This window comes from Crinia signifera, chromosome 7 (assembly GCF_055691185.1).
Source record: "Crinia signifera chromosome 7, ASM5569118v1, whole genome shotgun sequence".
In the NCBI taxonomy this organism is placed as follows: domain Eukaryota; kingdom Metazoa; phylum Chordata; class Amphibia; order Anura; family Myobatrachidae; genus Crinia; species Crinia signifera.
In genome coordinates this window covers 132357624-132379359 of record NC_139223.1, presented here as the reverse complement: position 1 = coordinate 132379359, position 21736 = coordinate 132357624, and the positions used below count along the sequence as shown (strand labels likewise).

The 21736-nt window shown below is 43.5% G+C and overlaps 1 protein-coding gene across 1 annotated transcript in view; it reads left to right on the top strand.

The window, feature by feature from the left end:
• LYPD6 (LY6/PLAUR domain containing 6) overlaps positions 1 to 21736 on the top strand; it is an 85541-nt gene that overhangs the window by 49803 nt on the left and 14002 nt on the right. Inside the window, exons 3-4 of the mRNA XM_083153840.1 lie at positions 9347 to 9514; positions 12293 to 12391. Of these exons, the coding sequence (XP_083009966.1) occupies positions 9397 to 9514; positions 12293 to 12391 (217 nt within the window). The 5' untranslated portion in view covers positions 9347 to 9396. The remainder of the gene's footprint in view (positions 1 to 9346; positions 9515 to 12292; positions 12392 to 21736) is intronic.

The window sequence follows — 21736 nt, the reverse complement described above, 5'->3', positions numbered from 1 at the left end:
TAAAAGCATTGGCGTACGACGGGGCCACAGGGGACCCCATCGCACAGCCAAGCTTCTGCCTGTACATCTCTCCATTAAAGGTGAAATAATTTCTATGCAGGACCAAAGATAACATTCTCATAAAGGTCTGTGCATTAGGACCACAGTAGGCGTCATTATTCTCAATCAAAAAACTCACAGCATCCATCCCCTGTATGTGGGGGATGCATGTATAAAGACTGGTAACATCAGCACTACAAAGTAACATATTATCTGGCCAGCTATCCACCTCCTGCAGGCGTTTAATCAACATATTTGTATCTTTTAAATACGCCTTAGTTTGTTGTATGCAGGGATTAAGATAGGCATCCAGATAAGTAGAAACAGTATGATACAAAGATCCCCTGGCAGAGATAATTGGTCTGCCAGGGGGATCTACCAGACCTTTGTGCACCTTAGGCAAGGTGTAAAAAAGGGGCACAATAGGAAAATCTGTTTTCAAAGCTGCACAAACTTTATCTGTAATCGAACCTTCATTGAAAGCTACAGCAAGGATACCGTCCAATTCCCTTTTATATTCATCAGAGGGATCACAACTCAAATGTTCATAAACATCACCATCAGATAGCTGACGCTGGCATTCCTGTACATATTTATCAAGATCTTGTACCACCACTGAGCCCCCTTTATCAGCCTTACGGATGATTATATCAGTCCTTTTTTGTAACGACTGAAGGGCCTTGCGTTCTTGGATGGATAAATTATTGGCAATAAGTAAGGAGGGCTCAACGGTGTGGATAGAGTTCTCCATCATTCTTGTAAAGGAGCGTATGGACGGGTTGTAAGATTGTGGGTCAAATTGCGATCTAGCTTGTAATTTTCTCAATTGTAGTGGTATGGGGGGGGTGGTTAGGGATTCAGGCTCACAATTAGCGCTAGAGCTGGGGATGGCAGTGTTTTTATCAAAATGTTCTCGGAGTCTTAAAGAACGACCAAATCTGTAAGTGTCCACTTTCCATTGGAAGCTATCTCTCTTAAAGGTCGGCACAAAGGATAACCCCTTGGAAAGTAAAAGTGTCTCGGTTACATCTAGAGGGGTACTTGACAAATTAAACACCAAGTCCTTACCTAGCGTACGACCTTCCGTCCTTTTCTGGCGCTCGTTCTGCTTGGAGCGCCGCGTCCTGCGCCTCGACCTGCTGGTGGCTTGTGGGAGGCTTGCAAAGGTACGCCTAAAGGGCCGACACCAGATGCTGAGGAGGAAGGTGTTTGTAGATCCGTATCACTAGCCGAGGTGCTGGTACCTTCATAGTCTAGATGATGCCGACTCCTATATCTTCTCACGTAAGGTTTCTTATTCCCCTTGGGACCGTCAGTGCTGAGCCATAAATAAACATGATTTTGCTCATAGTCTAATTGCACCTTACGCTTCTTTTCACGTTTAAAGCGTATGAGCTCGCGTCGATAGGTCTCAATCTGTTGGTTGAGCTTGGTTACCCAATCCATCTGGAGATCTTGCGTAAGTGCAGGTTTATGTGTGGACTCAAAGACGGCCAATTTACTTCTAACCAAGGCGAGTTCCTTAGTGGATTCATCCACCACAAGGAGTACAAGGTCCATGGAACACTTATTAAGAATGCTCACCCAGCGTTTGCAAAACGGGATGCTCTGTCTGCCAATTGTGGGCATATTAGTTACTCTGAAACCTCGCGGTATTTGCTTGTCTTTATAATATTCAGACAATGTTGAAGCGTGCATCATATAGTCGATTTCCCGTTTTTTTAGGGCAAACCAATCCTTGTATAGGTCCTCATTTTCAATGGCCGCTGTATGCGCTGTAGAGGCACCTGCTTTGATGATTTTACAAGGATTGGTTTGCCCTAAAAAAACGGGAAATCGACTATATGATGCACGCTTCAACATTGTCTGAATATTATAAAGACAAGCAAATACCGCGAGGTTTCAGAGTAACTAATATGCCCACAATTGGCAGACAGAGCATCCCGTTTTGCAAACGCTGGGTGAGCATTCTTAATAAGTGTTCCATGGACCTTGTACTCCTTGTGGTGGATGAATCCACTAAGGAACTCGCCTTGGTTAGAAGTAAATTGGCCGTCTTTGAGTCCACACATAAACCTGCACTTACGCAAGATCTCCAGATGGATTGGGTAACCAAGCTCAACCAACAGATTGAGACCTATCGACGCGAGCTCATACGCTTTAAACGTGAAAAGAAGCGTAAGGTGCAATTAGACTATGAGCAAAATCATGTTTATTTATGGCTCAGCACTGACGGTCCCAAGGGGAATAAGAAACCTTACGTGAGAAGATATAGGAGTCGGCATCATCTAGACTATGAAGGTACCAGCACCTCGGCTAGTGATACGGATCTACAAACACCTTCCTCCTCAGCATCTGGTGTCGGCCCTTTAGGCGTACCTTTGCAAGCCTCCCACAAGCCACCAGCAGGTCGAGGCGCAGGACGCTGCGCTCCAAGCAGAACGAGCGCCAGAAAAGGACGGAAGGTCGTACGCTAGGTAAGGACTTGGTGTTTAATTTGTCAAGTACCCCTCTAGATGTAACCGAGACACTTTTACTTTCCAAGGGGTTATCCTTTGTGCCGACCTTTAAGAGAGATAGCTTCCAATGGAAAGTGGACACTTACAGATTTGGTCGTTCTTTAAGACTCCGAGAACATTTTGATAAAAACACTGCCATCCCCAGCTCTAGCGCTAATTGTGAGCCTGAATCCCTAACCACCCCCCCCATACCACTACAATTGAGAAAATTACAAGCTAGATCGCAATTTGACCCACAATCTTACAACCCGTCCATACGCTCCTTTACAAGAATGATGGAGAACTCTATCCACACCGTTGAGCCCTCCTTACTTATTGCCAATAATTTATCCATCCAAGAACGCAAGGCCCTTCAGTCGTTACAAAAAAGGACTGATATAATCATCCGTAAGGCTGATAAAGGGGGCTCAGTGGTGGTACAAGATCTTGATAAATATGTACAGGAATGCCAGCGTCAGCTATCTGATGGTGATGTTTATGAACATTTGAGTTGTGATCCCTCTGATGAATATAAAAGGGAATTGGACGGTATCCTTGCTGTAGCTTTCAATGAAGGTTCGATTACAGATAAAGTTTGTGCAGCTTTGAAAACAGATTTTCCTATTGTGCCCCTTTTTTACACCTTGCCTAAGGTGCACAAAGGTCTGGTAGATCCCCCTGGCAGACCAATTATCTCTGCCAGGGGATCTTTGTATCATACTGTTTCTACTTATCTGGATGCCTATCTTAATCCCTGCATACAACAAACTAAGGCGTATTTAAAAGATACAAATATGTTGATTAAACGCCTGCAGGAGGTGGATAGCTGGCCAGATAATATGTTACTTTGTAGTGCTGATGTTACCAGTCTTTATACATGCATCCCCCACATACAGGGGATGGATGCTGTGAGTTTTTTGATTGAGAATAATGACGCCTACTGTGGTCCTAATGCACAGACCTTTATGAGAATGTTATCTTTGGTCCTGCATAGAAATTATTTCACCTTTAATGGAGAGATGTACAGGCAGAAGCTTGGCTGTGCGATGGGGTCCCCTGTGGCCCCGTCGTACGCCAATGCTTTTATGTGCTTGATAGATAACCAATTATTCTTTCAGGGCCCTAATAGTGATAAGATACTACTTTATCTTCGATACATCGACGATTTGTTGATTTTTTGGCAGGGGTCCGCCGAGTCCTTGACAGAGATGTTTGAGTCTCACAATCGTTCAGAAAGTCCTGTTAAGTTTACATTTACCATCAGTGATAACTATGTGAATTTTCTGGACGTGAAAATTATGCTTAACAGTGGGAGGCTCTCTACTTCCATCTTTGTTAAAGAGACAGACAGAAATACTCTTTTACGCCATGAAAGCTGCCATCCCCTTCCTTTACGGGAAGGTCTCCCTTTTTCCCAGATGTTGCGGGTGCGCAGGATCACTAGTGATCCTGTAGAAACCTGCAAGCAACTGGACTTAATGCAAGAAAAATTTGAAGCCCGAGGTTATAGAAGGGGTCCTCTTATGAAAGCTAAAGAGAAGGTTTTGCTGACCTCGAGAGAGGCAGCATTGAATCCCCCCGACAGGGCTGAGCAGATTAAGTCCAAGATTCCCTGGGTTAATGAATTTGCTACTGACAGCCAGGTGGTAACTAGAAAGGTAAAACAGCATTGGTCCCTTATCACTACGGACAAGGAACTGCCCGGGCTGAATAAAATGCAAATTATGCCTTCATACAAACGGGGGAGGAATTTAAGCGATCTGGTAGTGAAGTTAGACATTAGTGAGCTTACTAAAAAAGCTGCACCCACACATTTCTTGACCCGACCGGCGGGCTGTTACAAATGTGTGGGTTGCACGACCTGCGGTTCTTTACTGGCAGGGAGGTTCATCAATCATCCTCACACGGGCCGTAGTATCCCTATCAAATTCGCGGTCACGTGTTCTACCAAATTCGTGGTTTATGTTCTGTCTTGTCCATGTGGTCTTTATTACGTGGGCAAGACAGAATGTCAGTTCAAAACTAGGATGGCGAATCATCGTCACGCTATCAGACAAGCCCTGGCTAGCGGCAATAGTGATCAACCTTTTGCACGACATTGCGTTCAGAAGGGACACAGTGTTGCCAGTGTGAGGTCAAAAATCATTGATCATATTCCAATACATTATAGGGGTGGTAACAGAGGTAAAAAGCTCCTTCAGGCTGAGGCACGATGGATCCATGTGTTGGATACCATCGCGCCCAGGGGGCTGAATGAACAACATGGCCTACAAAGTTTCTTATAACGGGTAGTGCTCGAACCCTGGTGTGTTATCTTGTGTTTATTATCTTGGGTAATTGTAATAAATGTGTTTGTAACTGTTTTTGCAAAGAAAACAGTTTTTGTGCATTATAGCACATACTGGTCTGTATACCAGTTAATACATATTTGGTTACAAGGTTTATTAATTAATTGTTATCAACTTATTCTGCATTTGGATTGTTTCCAACTTGTGTAGGCCACCTGCCCAATATAGGTCAGACTATTATTTTTAATATTGATAAAAATAAAATTATTACTTCCCCTTTAAGGGGACTTTTGTATGTTAGATCCTCATAATAGGCTGACTCTGACCTACAAAGGGTTACTACACTTTTTAATATTGTCCGTCTAATTTATGTAAATTTTTTTTGTATTCTTTTTTGTCACTTTTTTTATATATATTAATATTGTATCAACATTGTTGTTTATATTTAATGTGTAAGCATTTGACACTTTATTGCACATCTTTGCATTGTGCTCATAGATCAATCCTGGACGGGTTAGCTCCTGCGTGTCAGTTATGCGGAAGTCAGGAGAGCTCCAACCGCCGGCGTGCGTTCCAGAGGCGGGGACGCGGGGTGATGACATCACCAGGAAGCACGCAGTGGCATAGGAGTGATCTGACTACACGCAACACGCGCAGAGGGCACACCTGATCCAGGTAAGTTTAATTAAGCATTGGTGGGCGCGGGAATCTTTGTAGGGTATTTAACTCTGTCATTTGATGTTTGTGAGTTGAACCCTGAGGACGAGCTGTTGTCTCGAAACACTGGTGTCGGTCACCACACAATAAATTTTGAAGTTGTATCCAGTCTCCGAGTGACGCCTTATTGCCATCCACAGTACTTTTGGTCGCTGACCTGGGAAGGCACCGGAGCAAGTATTATCTAAGTTAAGTTGTGGAGTGCCGGATTCTTTGCTTGCTTATATATATATATATATATATATATACAACGGAGTATGATGGCGGCACTCGGCGGGTTTCACACAACCAATAAACAGCCCACACCAAGGGTCAATAAGTTTAAGCTTTCGGATTTATTTCAATCCTTCATCAGAAAAGGATTGAAATAAATCCGAAAGCTTAAACTTATTGACCCTTGGTGTGGGCTGTTTATTGGTTGTGTGAAACCCGCCAAGTGCCGCCATCATACTCCGTTATTACTCTCCATTCCTTGGACTTGGAAGGCACCCCGGTTGCTGTGAAGCTTTATTGGATGCGAGTGCCGGTTCTCCTCGTATTATATATATATACAGATATATATATATATATATATATCTCTATATATATATATATATAATGCCAGAGTCTACTACACCAATTCAGAGAGAGGGCCCAATCAGAGACTGCATACTGGCCACCTCCTCTCTAAGCTAATCTACATATCACACATTAGCGGTTCAGCTCAAAGTTTCAGCCCTTTCATACTTTCATCAATAATGTTTCAAATTTAGGAAAAGGTACATAATCTAGATTAAAAAGGCAAAATACAGGTCTGCTATAAAAAAAAAGACTTGTGCCATAATTATTATCTATATATTAAAAGCAGAAGGACAGCTTTTATGAGTGATATATGATACCGTTGTCTGAGCCGGGCACATCATATACCAAATAAAAGCTCTTGATCCTACAATGTATCACCATTGTGATCTGGAACATATCACAGTTGGGGAGCTCTCCCTGTGCACCTGCCGGGTGCCCTGGAAATGGCGACAGTTATTTGAAGTCACCCGCTAAGCACACATTTTTTGAAATTTGATTCCCAACGAGCTGAAAAGGGGTAGAATGTTCTTCCCAGTAAATCTTTGCCCAGTTTCAACCGGGCACATCCACTATGTGGGACCACAAGGGTTCTGAATTTTTTACATAAACAGTAAAAACTAAAGGAAAGGGGGAAAAGAGGATGCAAAGGGCTTATATGTGTGTGTGTGTGGTGGGGGGGGGGGGGTAAGCTTGGGTGAGGTCTTTCTAAGTGAGTGTGAAGGGTTATATTGGATTCTGAAGAGAAAGAAAAGCGAGTGAATAACCTAGTGAAGGGAATAGGCGGATGTTTGGAGAGGAGGTTGAGTTAAGCAGAAGCATTAAGGACACATTGGAGTCCAAAGGTGGATGCCAAGGAAGTCAGATAATATGAGTTTTCTGAAGTCTTGTCTAGAAATGACCAATGAAAGGATGATGGTCTTGTTGCCTCTAGAGTGAGATATGGTTTGATCCTGGAGATATTACAATGGTGTGGTGTTCACCCTAGGCTTTTTGGCATCCCACAGCACCCTGCATATTTTTTAAATATGAGTTCAAGTTCGCTGGATGCTGTCCGAACAAGGATGTTTAATTAAAGTGGCAATCATTTACAAGGTATGGTTTTGCCTTGTAAATTATTGCAGCTTTAAAATAAGGACTAGGACTCTATTACATATTCCCCATGGAGAGCCATCATAGTAGAACATAAGGTGTGTGTGTAGCAGGCCCAGCTGTCCAGCCCACAAGAGACAAATAACAATACCAGATACCAATGCGAAACTCTCAACGTCCCGAACGGCCCACAAATACTCTGTGTGTAATGTGTGGGTGATTGGCTGCACATAGAAAATTGTTGCATCATCTGTATGTGATGTGTGGGTGATTGGCAGGCACATGGCTTCCCTTGTAAACTGTTCAATATGTACAGAATGGAAATGGCGCAAAAAAAGGATAGGAGTATGAAAATACATCTGTATATGAATATAGTGTGCTTTATCATTGTTTAGTGTCTGCTTCTTTATTAAATGTATTGTTTTTAGCTCATTTATTTGTTTTTCTTTTATAGGATGGTCAATCTCTCCCAAATAGACTGCTTCTGTCATTTGTATTTCCTTGCTGTGGATGTCTACAATAACACCACTAATTAGTGATCTATAGAACATGTATTTTTGCATATGAGTTAAAAAAACAACTGGATGTACCAGAAAAGAATAATAATAATAAATAACAATCAAAATACATTTTTATCATAAAGGACTGGTATGTTTTTCTTATTGTTCATACTCACAGCAATAGATATTTAAATCAGCCGCAACCTTTGTACTATATGCAGTACCTTCTGAAACGGATGTCACTTGTGAATTGACAGGACGCTTTCTCATGGCCATTGGATCAGCCCATACTTTTGCCCCCTCCATTGTGTACAGGCTACAGGAACACATTGAATGAGATTGATTGACACCAAAGGAGGCTGAAAGATGGTCTCACAAGGTTGCTTTCTGTCTATGGGTGATCATGTGATGTGGCAGTATCTGGCTCTGAATGCTGCTGGACTACTAACACTGCTGCCAGACAAGAGTGGGCTGCCATTCCTAATCACACAATTACAGAGAAAACCATTGTGAAATCTGTCTCTCACATATCTAATAGTGAGAAAACGTGTCATTGGGTTACTTTTAAGCGTCACAAAGGCAGTTCCCATGTACCTGTAGCAATATAGACACAATCCAGGCATTGGCACTCTATGGTTGTATTAACAAGAATGTTGTGGTGGTGCACAATACAAGACATCCTCAGTAATATCAGCAAATGGAGAAGGCACTCAGCGGGCTTGTAGTTTCAACGAAAAACTACGGACACACCGGTCTCTTAGGTTAGCAACGTTTTGAGAATTTATTGCTTGTCATCAGGCTCAACCAGACACAAAATAAGAACCGACCTATATACAACCCCTGCCACCATGATGAGGCTGCCATGCTGACCTTCCCCGTCCCGGTTGTGTGATGTCACTGTCCGCGACGCACATCGGCCGGTGCTATCGGGCATACTTTGTGGTAGTCATGGCAACCCCTAAACAATATAAATGTGAAATACACTGACTGGTGTGTCCATAGTTTTTTTTTGCACGTACAAGCCTGCTGAGTGCCTTCTCCATTTGCTGATATACTGTATATAGATATATATAACAAAACAATATGACCTCTGTTCTGCGCTAATCCTGTTAAGTAGCCAGCTGCTCCTCCGATAGAGCACTCCTGTTAGTGAGAGCCCAAGTACAAAAGATAGAACAAATGGCGAAACGCGTTGAGGTCCATATTCAATTTGATGATCACATTGCTGTCAATTTGTAAAATCAACTTGATTGTTAATCTTAATAGGCTGATTGTATGATAGCACACACACATATATACTTAACAGTGAAGTCATATTTTAAATGTGAGAAATCTTTTTATATAAAAAATTGAAAAGTGTTTCAATATTAGGTTGAAATAATTGAGAGAGAGAGAGAGAGAGAGAGAGAGAGAGAGAGAGATGCACACACAGGTTAACACCACATATAATTGTATGTGTGTTGTGTGTAGATTTCTTGAATCGAGACTTTTACCTGTTTGGCCATATTACCAGTCTGCCAGATAATTGGTGAACTTGTAAATGGTAAATCTAGTATAGATGTTACTATAGCATATATGCTGTTTACAGTGTTGAATTACATACTATGCATTTACTAGCTGGTTTAATGTATCTTTATGTTATTTACATATTCAGGAATTAAGAGGGGCTGACTGATGGCTGTATGAATTGGACCCTGTACTGCGATGGAAACGTGGCCGGCAGTGGCCTGGTTCCTGTTGTTAAGTCACATAGCTGACTGGTTGAAAACGGTCCACTCGCGAGACTTTACAGTGCAAGACATAGTATTTCTCTATCCATCAAGTAAGATTACTACATCGTCTGTAATTTATTGCATTGGTTATTATACCAGAGGATACACTGGAACTGTCAGTTACATTATTCAATATATTCTCATGTTACATAAAGTTAGAACTTACAACTGGTCCAGCAGGGAAAAGCAAACAAGCTACGATTGGGACCCATTGAAAACTAATAAAGAATCAGGGCTAATGTTTGCTCAGACCTATCAGTAGACTACCAGCTAATGAAGATGCTGTAAATAGAGATTTCGGTGCAGACATAAGACCTTTTTTGGAAGATCAGAATTTGACCGTTCAAGTGAGTTGGTTAACCAAGGTGATACTAAGGCTTACTATAACAATGTATTTAAATGAATGTTAATTAAATAGTTGTATAGCCTTAAAAAATAAAATAATGAATTAGATCTGAATTTAACCCACACATTTTAAGCTCCCCATCAACCATTAGCTCCACCCACTCATTTGCATTAGCTGTGATGCTGCAGAACTCTTACTATTTGTCTTGTCAATGCTCTGTCGTGCTCCCTCTCACCCTGTTGCAGTATAGGGACCAGGAGTTGAGCGAGCAATTAGACTATGATAATTGAGGATACCCCTGATTCCATGAACAACACTGAAGTCTTGCGCAATGGATGGAAACAGCTTTGTTTGTGCATATGATGAGAGGACAAGTAGTAAAAGATATCTAGGCTGATGTACAGTTAATAATAAATACATTTAAAGTTCATATGTGCACCTGGGAAAACCATCCCAATTTAAAACTGTAACTGTGACATGTTCCTGCCCAACTCTTGTGTAAAGGTGTATAAACAGTATTTTTTCCCAGTGTGAACGCTGAGCGATGATGTAAAAATCACTGGCCGATAAATCGCTCAGTGCATAGACTTAGCGATGTTCACGTGACCCTGCGATGTTCACGTGGCCCTGCGATGTTCACTGAGGGTGAACCACTTTCCACAGTAGGAGACTGTGGAAAGTGGTTCACTCGAACAGATTATGCGGGATTATGCGGGATGCTCACCGCTCATTTGCATGCCCACGTACAATTTTGAGCTGAAAGAAGCTCAAATGCCAAAAGTGAGCTCAGAATTGCCTAGTGTGTATGCCTTAACCCTTTCAAGTCCAACGTCTAGTCAGGCTCAACAGCCCTAGCGCTAGTAGCAGATCCAATGGTGAGTCACTTTAAAATAAGAACATTAATATGTTCAATATTCAATATAGACCATTTTTTAAATTAAATAAAAAAAATATACAATTAATTTAAACATTTAAATAAATAAAAAAATTGACTGCAAAAGGGTCAGTGTAGAGCCACAATGGGGTACATTTACTAAGATGGGAGTTCTATTGATGAAGAGATGTCTCCCATAGCATCCAATAAGATTCTACTTATTTATGTAGTACCTTCTAAAAGTTAATAGATAGAATCTGATTGGTTACTTTGGGCAACATCCCATCTTCAATAGAACTCCCATCTTACCAGGTCTTCTTTGAGAACATCACACAAAACAAGCTGCACAAGTGGAAACAGAAAGAAATCAGATGGTGTTGGTCTAGCAAGGCTTTTGTGATATACAGTGGGGATACAGCTACGTGCACAGAATGATGGGCCCACTCCTATACTCTGTGCCTTGGGCCCACCAGTGCTTTAGACCGTCATTGAATGCGGCTGTGTGGACATAGGCAGGGCTGAGTTATCCACCTAGTTCTGTCTGACTGAATTCTAGCTAATGAAAACTGAGCCCGGACCTTTCACTTTCTGTGGTCTTACGGAATAAAAGCTGTATATTAGATATGTCACACACAGATTGTATGCTTAACCGCACACTGCTACATGCAATCAGTCCTTGTGGTTGGCGGATATTGTTCCGGAGAGTAACTCACACAGCTGTACACACTGAGAGAGCCTGTGATCCCCGGCCAAGTAATAAGCACTCACAGCCGGGGTACAGAGTACGGATCTTTTTGCCTTTAGAATTGCTTTGAAGGATCGGAAAGACAATTCCACATCCTCTAAGAAACATATACGGTACTGTCCCTTTAACACAGGAATGGGGAACCTTCAGCTCTCCAGCTGTTGTTGAACGACACATCCCAGCATGCCCTGCAATAGTTTTAGCATGGCCAAATAACAACACTGTAGCAGGGTATGCTGGGATGTGTAGTTCAACAACAGCTGGAAGGATCCCCATCCCTGCTTTAACACCTTGTCCCAGTATCAGTTTCCAATATTCATGTGTCTGAAGCTTCTGTGCAGCTCTGTATGTGTATAGAAATAATAAATAAAGCAAAGATAAAGCATTTAGGGGGGTGAATCAACTTTGATCGGATGGGGCTGAATTTGGCCCCGTTCGGGGGGTCTGCGCATGCGTGTATTTGCGCATGTGCAGACCCCAGGAGTGAACGGCTTCGTCAAGTCTCACACTCGCTGAGCTGTTCGTTCCAGAGGGGGCGGGGGATGGATACCGAGCCGTAACAGGGAAACACTGTGCATTTATGGGCGTTCCCATAAAAACTCTGGGAGTTCCCCTGGGGTTGCAGATGGGCCGATTCCTGTTTGGGGCGGGCAGCTGACTTCACATAACAGAAGTCAGAAACAGCAGAAACAGTGGAACAGATTGAATTCACCCCCCCCCCCCCATAATGTCACAAAATAATTGGTTTCATTTAAAATATAACTTCTACATTTCTATAGAAAAGTAAAACGTAGGAGCCACAACATCAATCACTATGGTGACGAACCTGCATTTTCTAACTGTTGGGCGCATTGTTTCCGTAGCAACGCCATACCCCGGGGGATTCAAATGCTTCACCTGTGAAAAGGCAAAAGATAATTACGAGTGCAATCGCTGGGCCCCAGATGTCTACTGCCCAAGAGGTAAGTGCTATCATGCATGAAATCATATTCTCTAATCCTTTAACGACTGTCACACAATGAACTTTTGCCTTTATGATAAAAGCACATTTCTTATAGGTGTGCAATGTGTTGGTTTAGAAAATTGGCTGTTTGTCACCTTAAATCCGTTCCTCCCTGACTTTGTTTACATGGTTAATTATAGGCATTCTTTTTGAAGGATTTTAATCTGTTACTCGGGAGGTTTTGAAGTTCAGATAGTTGTGGAATTCCTTAACTTTAACGTGTTGGAAGGTAGAGCATTCGCGTAGACTTTAAATATAGATGGAAATCCACATTTATTCTAGAGTGCATAAAGCAGTCCAGTCGCAACTCTCACTCAGGGAGTCTCTATTGTAGATGGGATGTTGCCTACGGCAACCAATCAGATTCTACTTCCTCTTTATTTAGCCCCTTCTAGAAGATAATAGATACAATCTGATTGGTTGCTATGTGTGGAATATAGTATTAAAGAGCAAGTAACATTACTAGACAAAGTTTCGCTGCTGCTGCATACTTACTGACTTTTTTTGTCTTCTCTCCAGGAGAAGCCTGGAGAGGAGACACTAGTGGGCGCTCACGTAATTTAACCTTGCCCCCTCCGTATGGTGCCAAAATTTCCGGTATCTGTACATCCTACCAACTTGACTTGGAAAGAGGCATGATAGAGCTACTGTAAATCTGCCTACTCTTTTCGGGATGGTGGGGAACTACCTCTAATATTGGAAGTCTCCTGCAACCTCTGGGAGAGTAGGCAAGTATGCTGAAGGGCAGGGATGGGGAACCTTTGGCCTTCCAGCTGTTGTTGAACTACACTTCCCAGCATGACCTGCTACAGTTTTGCCATTGTAATCGCCCGGTGACGCGGCCGACGGGGGCGGGCAGCTGACATATCCGGATGTCAGCTGCCAGCCCACTTTCTTTTGAATGTGCACACATATCTAAGGTTGCTCAGAGCAACCTTAGTTATGTGTGCGCATTCCGCATCATTCGATGGTGAGCAACCATCGAATGATGTGGGTGTTCCCCCACAGGCTGCGAATGGATGTTTATGTAAAACATCCATTCGCAGCCAGTGCATGCGAACATATACCAGGCCACCATTCCCAAGAAGAGGGTTTGGTTGACTTGCAAAGCTGCGAATTCGCAGCCTTGTGAATCAACCAGAATAACCCCCAGAGAGTGGCATTTTGCTGCGTCTTCAATGTATTTACTGTAAGATGCAAAAGTTAAAGAAGAATTTGGTTCACTAGAGACCTCGGGGCTGATGTGAGTCAGTTAGTACACTCTAATCAGACATCAATCTGCACAGCAAAATATTCTGATATCCACTTAATGTCTCCGATCAGATAACACATTTCTTATATTACATGAGGTTTACTCAAGGGTAGGACAGATGAACTCCGCTTAGAATGGTACACAGTTATAGTGTATCATTCCCTTACATATCCTCATATCCCACTGTTGCCTTACTGTCCATAGACACTGTCTGGGTATTTTAGTCCCATGGCCAGAACCCAGCATTTTTTTTTTAAATCAACCGCAAAATCCAATAAATAGACATGGGGCAGGCTCACTAACACTTCTAAAGAGGCTAAAAAGAAAGAATGGAAGTGTGGCAAATAGCAAGTGACCGGATTCTAGTTATCATCATTTATTTAGTTTAGGAAATGATAGCTACAGTCATTTTAGGCGTTTCAGTAAATCTATTCCAGTGTCTCCTGCTTGTTCATAGCAGATACACAGGAATTTAATGCGCTGTTAAGGGGTCTGTATATCAGCAATTAGTTGGGGAAATTCCTTATTTTGCTTATGCAAAATCCAACATGTTGGACAATCCTGATTTGCAGATCCCAACCCAAAAATTATTTGCATCTGCATGTCAAGTTTTTTTCAAGTAGTATTTTACCGACCGATCACTGATTATCGGAGTTCGCCGGTTGGCAAATCCGATCGATAATTGATGGATTGGATAGGCATGTATGGTCCGTATTACTTGGCAATCATTTAATTAAACTTCAGTGTTCTTACACCCGGAAGCTCTAATTCAGGGGTCCTCAAACTATTTTGCTCTGGGACTGCATCAGACATAAAAAATAATTACAGGATCCCAGCAAATCAGGGCTGAGCTATGCGTCTCCATGGATACGCATCGACTAACCACACTAGTAGCCTCTATAGCACTGGGAGAGCACTATAGAAGCTGTGATCAGCGCCGGAGGAAGCCGGTTCACCCCGCTGTCAGTGGCTCTGGAGGAGGGAGGTAGCTCTGGACCCTGGTTTGTTAAGTATGTTGGTGTAAAAGTGAGGCATGTGTGTAATAAAGTTGTACTTTTCTGTGTGTGTGTGTTTTATGTTAACATTCTTTTTACAGGTGGACTGTCCCAGCGGGCACATTAATGCCCCCCATGCTGGGACTTGTGGTTCGCCAAGTCCAAGCATGCGGGGGAGGCCTGCTGGCACTTGTAGTTCACCTGTATAAAGAAATGTTATGTATGAATGATTTAACACTATCAGGCCAGTGTCCAATGGCCATAGACGCAGATGACAGCCCCGGGCTTCAGCCCTGGACAGGTGAAGCCTGGGGGGAGACCCCTTTATTGGGGGAGTCCCCCCTCCCCAGGTACCCCATCCAAGGCTGACCAGCCACGGTGCTCATGGTACGGCCGGGGGACCTTATGTAAAAAGTGTCCCCCGGCTGTGGCATGACACCGCGGGCTGTTGGAGCCTGGTGCTGGTTTCAAAATAGGGGGACCCCATGATTTATTGTCCCCCGTATTTTTGGAACCAGGACCAGTCCAAGAGTACGGGGCAGGTTTCAGAAATATGGAGGACCCCTACACTGTTGGCCCCGTATTTTTGGAACCAGGTCCTGCTCAATGAGCCCGGGCTGGTTATGCTTAGGAGGGGGACCTCACTTTTTTTTTAAGACAGGACCATGCACAGATCTCAATGATTGAATGTGCATGGTTCTGGCAAATTCTCCTGTCAGAACCTGGTCCCGTTTTCGCATCTCATTAAATATGCTATTTGTATATTTTATAATGGGAAAACATCTGGATGCGAGATGTCTAGTACTAAGGCTGCCGCTTGAAATCCTCCACCACAGGGAGCGAAAGACTCCTTAGCGAGAGAGGCCATCCAGACCATCTTCTGCCACAAGATTCACCAAAGCTTTCCTCTGGGAACTGGATCTTCACTTGCTCAGAAGTTAGAAACCTCTCACAACTTGGGGAGAGGTGTACACACACACTAACTACTAGCACTTCTTGGGGAGAGGTGTATACATATACACACACACACACACACACACAAACACACTGACTAGCACTTCTTGGGGAGAGGTGTGTGACACACTGACTAGCACTAGTTGTGGAGAGGTGTATTCACATACACTGACTAGCATTACTTCGGGAGAGGTGTGTGACACACTGACTAGTAACAATACTTCGGGAGAGGTGTGTGACACACTGACTAGCACTACTTGGGGAGAGGTGTATTCACATACACTGACTAGCATTACTTTGGGAGAGGTGTGTGACACACTGACTAGTAACAATACTTGGGAGAACATATACATATACAATATTTGATCATTTGAAGAGAGGCTGAAAAGTGATGAACAGCTGTTACTGCATCTTCATTTCATACAAGTATGTGCATTTTGTCAGACATCCCAATACAGCCAATACTTGTAATTAAAGTAGATGTAATATGTAATTCGCCAAATTAAGGGAAACTAGAGGCTTAAATACCCAAAAAAAAATATTTTTGGGCAACAGAAACTCTGGAGGAACAAACAAGCAGTTAAACCGAATGATGATGCGCTACATTCAAATATATTTCACCCCATACAGAAGTTGTTGCTTGTACATGTATAGAGCTGTGACTGACATGTAACTAGATATCCATTTATGTTTTATTGACCCAGGACACGCTATGAAATATGTATGCAGCAAAACAAACCCAAGGGAAGAGAAGACTTTTTTTTATTTATGGCGTTTCAGTGAAAGTTCAGGATCTGATTTTCCTTCTACCTTTAGGGCACAAAACAGCCTGTGCTTGATTTATCCAACATTCGCCGTAAATCTTCAGTAAATGATGCGGGGAAAGTACAGGGAAAGCAAATGTCCATCTGTGCTGTTTGCTACGTTAGATGCGACTACTAAATATACGCTGCAGGTTATTGCAGTGATTTAGATCTTGTCCTAATTCCCAGTGATGGTATGGAGCAATTATTCATATGCTGACTACACTGGAAGCCAAGATCACCTTACCTAAACTAAGCCCTATGAACGTGTCTTCTGTGATGACCTAATAATGCTGCAAATCTTATAATCCTGATTCTGATGCTATTGTAATGCCAACACAGCAGCAATCTTGGTGGAAGGCATCGCAAGTGTAACACACACAAAAGCCATCCCAACATGCTCAGAAACTGCGTACTCCATCGCAAACGCCACGCATATGTGAGAAACATTAAAGCATTGTCTTTTGAATGCCTCCATGGCTACACACAAAAGCTACAGCGACTGCGATGCTGGTGCCAAGTTTTATGCATATATGATCACAATCGAACGCCAATATACCTCCCCAAAATAATATCTTTCTGGTTCAACTGATTCCTCATTGTGAGTGGCATTGTACATGTACTGTAGCGCGTGTGCACAATGCATACACAGTCATAGAAACATAGAATTTGATGGCAGATAAGAACCACTTGGCCCATCTAGTCTGCCCTAGTCAACCATGGCAGATACGAACCACTTGGCCCATCTAGTCTGCCCTAGTCAACCATGGCAGATAAGAACCACTTGGCCCATCTAGTCTGCCCCTAGTCAACCACGGCAGATAAGAACCACTTGGCCCATCTAGTCTGCCCCTAGTCAACCATGGCCGATAAGAACCACTTGGCCCATCTAGTCTGCTCTAGTCAACCATGGCAGATAAGAACCACTTGGCCCATCTATTCTGCTCTAGTCAACCACTGTGTGGTTTCACACCATAAAAGTAGTGACCGCTTCTGACTGTGCTGCTGGTGTCCTGTGCAAGGGAGTTGCAGCTTTTATGGCAAAACAAGGCCTCCATAAAATACAGATCTCATTTCTGTACTTAATGTAATGTTTAGTTATTTAGTAACCCTGCACTGGTGAAGGACAAGATGACAATGTCATTTGACACCTGTTCAATATCATGGAGAACAGTTTGTGGAACATTTAGTTCTTCTTTATCTTGGATCCTGAGGAACTTGTCGCATGGCTGATGGGAATATGTGAACATGGCAGGTTTCATGTATAAACTCAATACATAAATAGACCTAATCCACAGGGTTGTACTACAATGATAAAACCAAATATCTCTGATTGTGACAGGAGGAAACACATGGTGATCAAATCAAATAGTTGCGGAAGTGGCAAATTACCACTGCATAAGGTCTAATAAGATATGTGCAACTCAAAACACAGACATGGCAATGGCCCTTATTCAGATCTGTGCGGCCGGAGCCGCACACGGTGCTCCGGCCGCACAAACCAATCCCCGCCCACGATACGGATCGCCACGGCCGTCCGTACACGGACGGCTGGCGATCCGCAAGAAAATGGTGGGGCGTACGCCTCCACCATGGTGGGAGCTGCCCCCTGCATTCGATGGTCGGCGACCATCGAAGGCAGGGCCGCACGCCCCACCAGGTCCCGCAAGCTGAGACCACACGGACAATCGTCCGTGTGATAGCTTGTATGGGGGCTGAGAGCTGACATCCGGCGACGTCAGCTTCCCGCCCCCATCACTGGCGTCATACCCGCATTAGCATGCATACGCCCCGCGTTTGCATGGGAACGCCCATGAAACGCGGGGCGTATGCATAGGGAAATGAGGGTATGAAGCCCCTCACGCCCCTATACGCCCCCTTTGCGGCGGACGAACTACGTCTGCGGCGAATTGGGCTGCACATGCGCAGATTGACCTCTGCGCATGTGCAGACTGAAAACATCGGCGGTACGGCCGCACGCGGGCCGTACCGCACGATTCAGAATAAGGGCCAATGTATGGTGGAGATGTATCTTTGATCATACACTGGTTGGCCATCTTTACATTTGTCTCTAAATCAGGAAGGATGTGATTGGATGTCTTCTAACCAGCATGACTATCTATCCATGCCTGGATTATCATGTTCTAATATTCTGAAATCATCTGATGCTTCTTCACAAAGGTAACGTGTGGCCCCTTGTAGATGCAAAACAGACATCTCTTCTGTTCCAACTTTGGTCACATTCATTTCTGCACAAGAGGCAAGAGATTTAGGGTTATGGCTCAACAAATCACAGGTGTGACTGGAATGGGGAATGCACAGAGCATGTGTGAGGCACCTGAACCATTGTTACATGTCCCTGTGTTATACATGGTAGAACTTTTCAACTTGGAAGGACTTGTCAGCCCCATTCACCCCACCACTGAGGCATACTATTTGTTATTAGTATTTATTAACTGGTTGAAAGAGCTGTTACATAACTGTTGGTAATTTGAAGATAAACTCTTTCCCCTCTGGTGATTTACCTTCCTTTAGTACTATTCTCCAGCCATATTCATGCCCACAGCCTGCTGACAGCTCCAGTGATGTATACCCCACCTGCTGCATATCTCTCATCACCTCACCTGGCGGCTGCTACTAGTGAGGAGACAACGTTTCAGCACGGCCTCTGAGGTTTCTTTACGTCCAGGAAGAAAGTGTTTTCTTCCATTGTAAACCTGTATTTACCAAACATCAACATCTGCAAGGAATGTGTTTTCTCCGCATGATAAAGTGTGTCTGGAAACCACAGTAATTAATCAATGCACAATAGTTTTCCATTCAGAGCAGATAACGTTTGTAAACTATGGTAATACTCAATTGCTTCATTTTAAGTGAACTTGACAGCAGATTATAATCACTAGTAGAGTGATGAGAGAAAAACTAGGTTTGATGGCTGAACATGTGTCCCATGGAGTATCACCCTCAGGGGCGCTTCTAGAGAAGAAGAGCCTTGTGTACAGACTCCATCTGGCCCCCCTCCTCTCTAACCGGCAGCGCTGCAGTCTCTGGGCACTAGGGGACCCTAGTGCTTTACCACAGTCTATTGCGCATGTGCAGGTCTTCGGGAAAATGGCGCAGCCAACATTGTGCTGCTAAAATGGAGGGTTATGTTAAACGGGGTACAGTTAGGATGTGGGGATAATGGTTATGTTTAGGCACTGAGGGCCAGATGTATCAAGCTCAAAAAGTGATAAAGTAGACAGTGATAAGCTTCAGCCAATCACTTCCTACCTTTCATTTTTCAAACCCAGCCTGTAACATGACAGGAAGGAGCTGATTCGCTGGCAGTTTATCACTCTCCATTTTATCATTTTGTGAAGTATGGTACATTTGGCCCTAAGGGGGTTGGTTAGGGTTAGGCTATGAAGGGAGGATTAGAGTTAGGGGGGTAATGGAAGATGGTTAGAATATTCACCAAGCAGGTGCCGGGATTGGGTGCATCGTTGTGCCACTGTTGGTCTTCTGACCCCATAATACCAAGCACCCGCATCCTGTACCCAATCCCTGCACGAAGCTGAATATCGTAGCGTACACCTGCAGAACTGCTGGCAACTCTGAATCAGCCTTTTAGGGTAATGCTCATTTCTTGTAAAAGCATCAGCAGAAAATATTTACTAGTGTTGGCAATGTTGGTGTGAGCACATCCTTCCAGCATATATTGTATAGAAATCACTTATCAGCCTCGCACGCTGCCAGAATGCTGACGTCTTCTGTTGTCCTACTTACCCCAGTAAATATTTCTGTGTGAATGGTAGTTGTGTCATACATGAGAGATTTGTCATGCAGCTTGTAATAACACCACTCTGTCCTATGGGTTCTATGCTACTTTGTAAGTAAGGCTTTGAATTGCATTGTTTGGTTGTCATTGTGGGTTGAAATATCAGAGTTGATGGGCCTAATTCATGTTTGTATGCAATGTTGATGTTCACACAGTGGAGCGATTATTGGCAGACTGCACATGTGGCAAGGTGCCATTGAGATCTCACTGAAATTTTGATTGCAGACTGATTGACGGAAAGGGACCATTTGGGGGTGACGGGCCAATTTTGGGGTGTGTATATGTCTTCAGCTGTGTCGCTACTGTGTCGTTTCTGTATAGTCATAGGACGAGTCTAGCAGTAGATGTTATTGCAAATAAGCTGCATATGTGTATGCAGTTGCGAATGAGTTTGCGGTGACTCTGGTGGGTCTCTATCTTCTTTTCTGGGTGACAGCGTCGCTTGCGATGATTAGAAATTTTGTAGCCTAAACATTTGCAGCTGCAAAGATAAGTCCGTACAAACATGAATACAGCCTGATGACTCTATATTTGCAGCAATGCGCAATAGGCGGTCCTCCGAGCCTTCTCTTAAGGTCCCAAACTCCAACTCCATTACTGTCGTATTTGTTTGTTCTAGCTGATACATTATTACAGATCAATGTCTTAAATCAGTGGTAGCTAACTCCAGTCCTCGAGAGCTACCAACAGTTAACGTTTTCCATGTCTCCACACAGAATCACAGGTGAAGTTTTTAGCGCCACCTGTGGATCTTTTAAAAATAGCAAGGTGAGCTGGAAAACGTGAACTGTTGGTAGCTCTCGAGGACTGAAGTTGGCTACTCCTGTCTTAAATCAATTGAATTAACAATACTGATAAAAATAATAATTTGTAGCCGATTTGAAAGTGAGAGAGCTTCCCACGCACCTCCCAAGGAGCATCAGTTTGCCTATCAGCGATATGAAGACATCAAAGTTATTTATTCATTTTTCCACATATTTCACAAGTAATTGAAGATTGGGATGATCTTTTCTGAAGCCTGTGTGAGTAGGGGGCTATAGATATAGACACCCTGCAGCTTCTAGACATCATTGACACTTCGTTAGTCAGTGCTTTCCAACATGGTGGCCAGGAAATTTGGGGAAGGGTGTTTTCGCATCACGGAGGCAGACAAACTATTTTTATGTGAGTTGAACTCAGTATCAGCCTGGTTTCTGAAAGTTTGGTTTAATAATTGCTCATTGTCTTCACCATCTGTGCCATCCTGCCCTGTCTGCCCAACCCCTGTAGAATGTAAGCTTTTTCTTCTTTAACTTAGTGTATAATCTACTGAATGCTCAGTACGGGTGTGGTATAGGGTACCGACGACAGTCGGGTTCCCGTCAGTCATTAGCCCGACGTTGGGATCCCGAGTGGCCGGATTTAGACAGCGTGGCCAGCGCAACAAAGCCCCTTGCGGGCTCGCTGTGCTCACCACCCATTCTATTCTCCCTCTATGTGG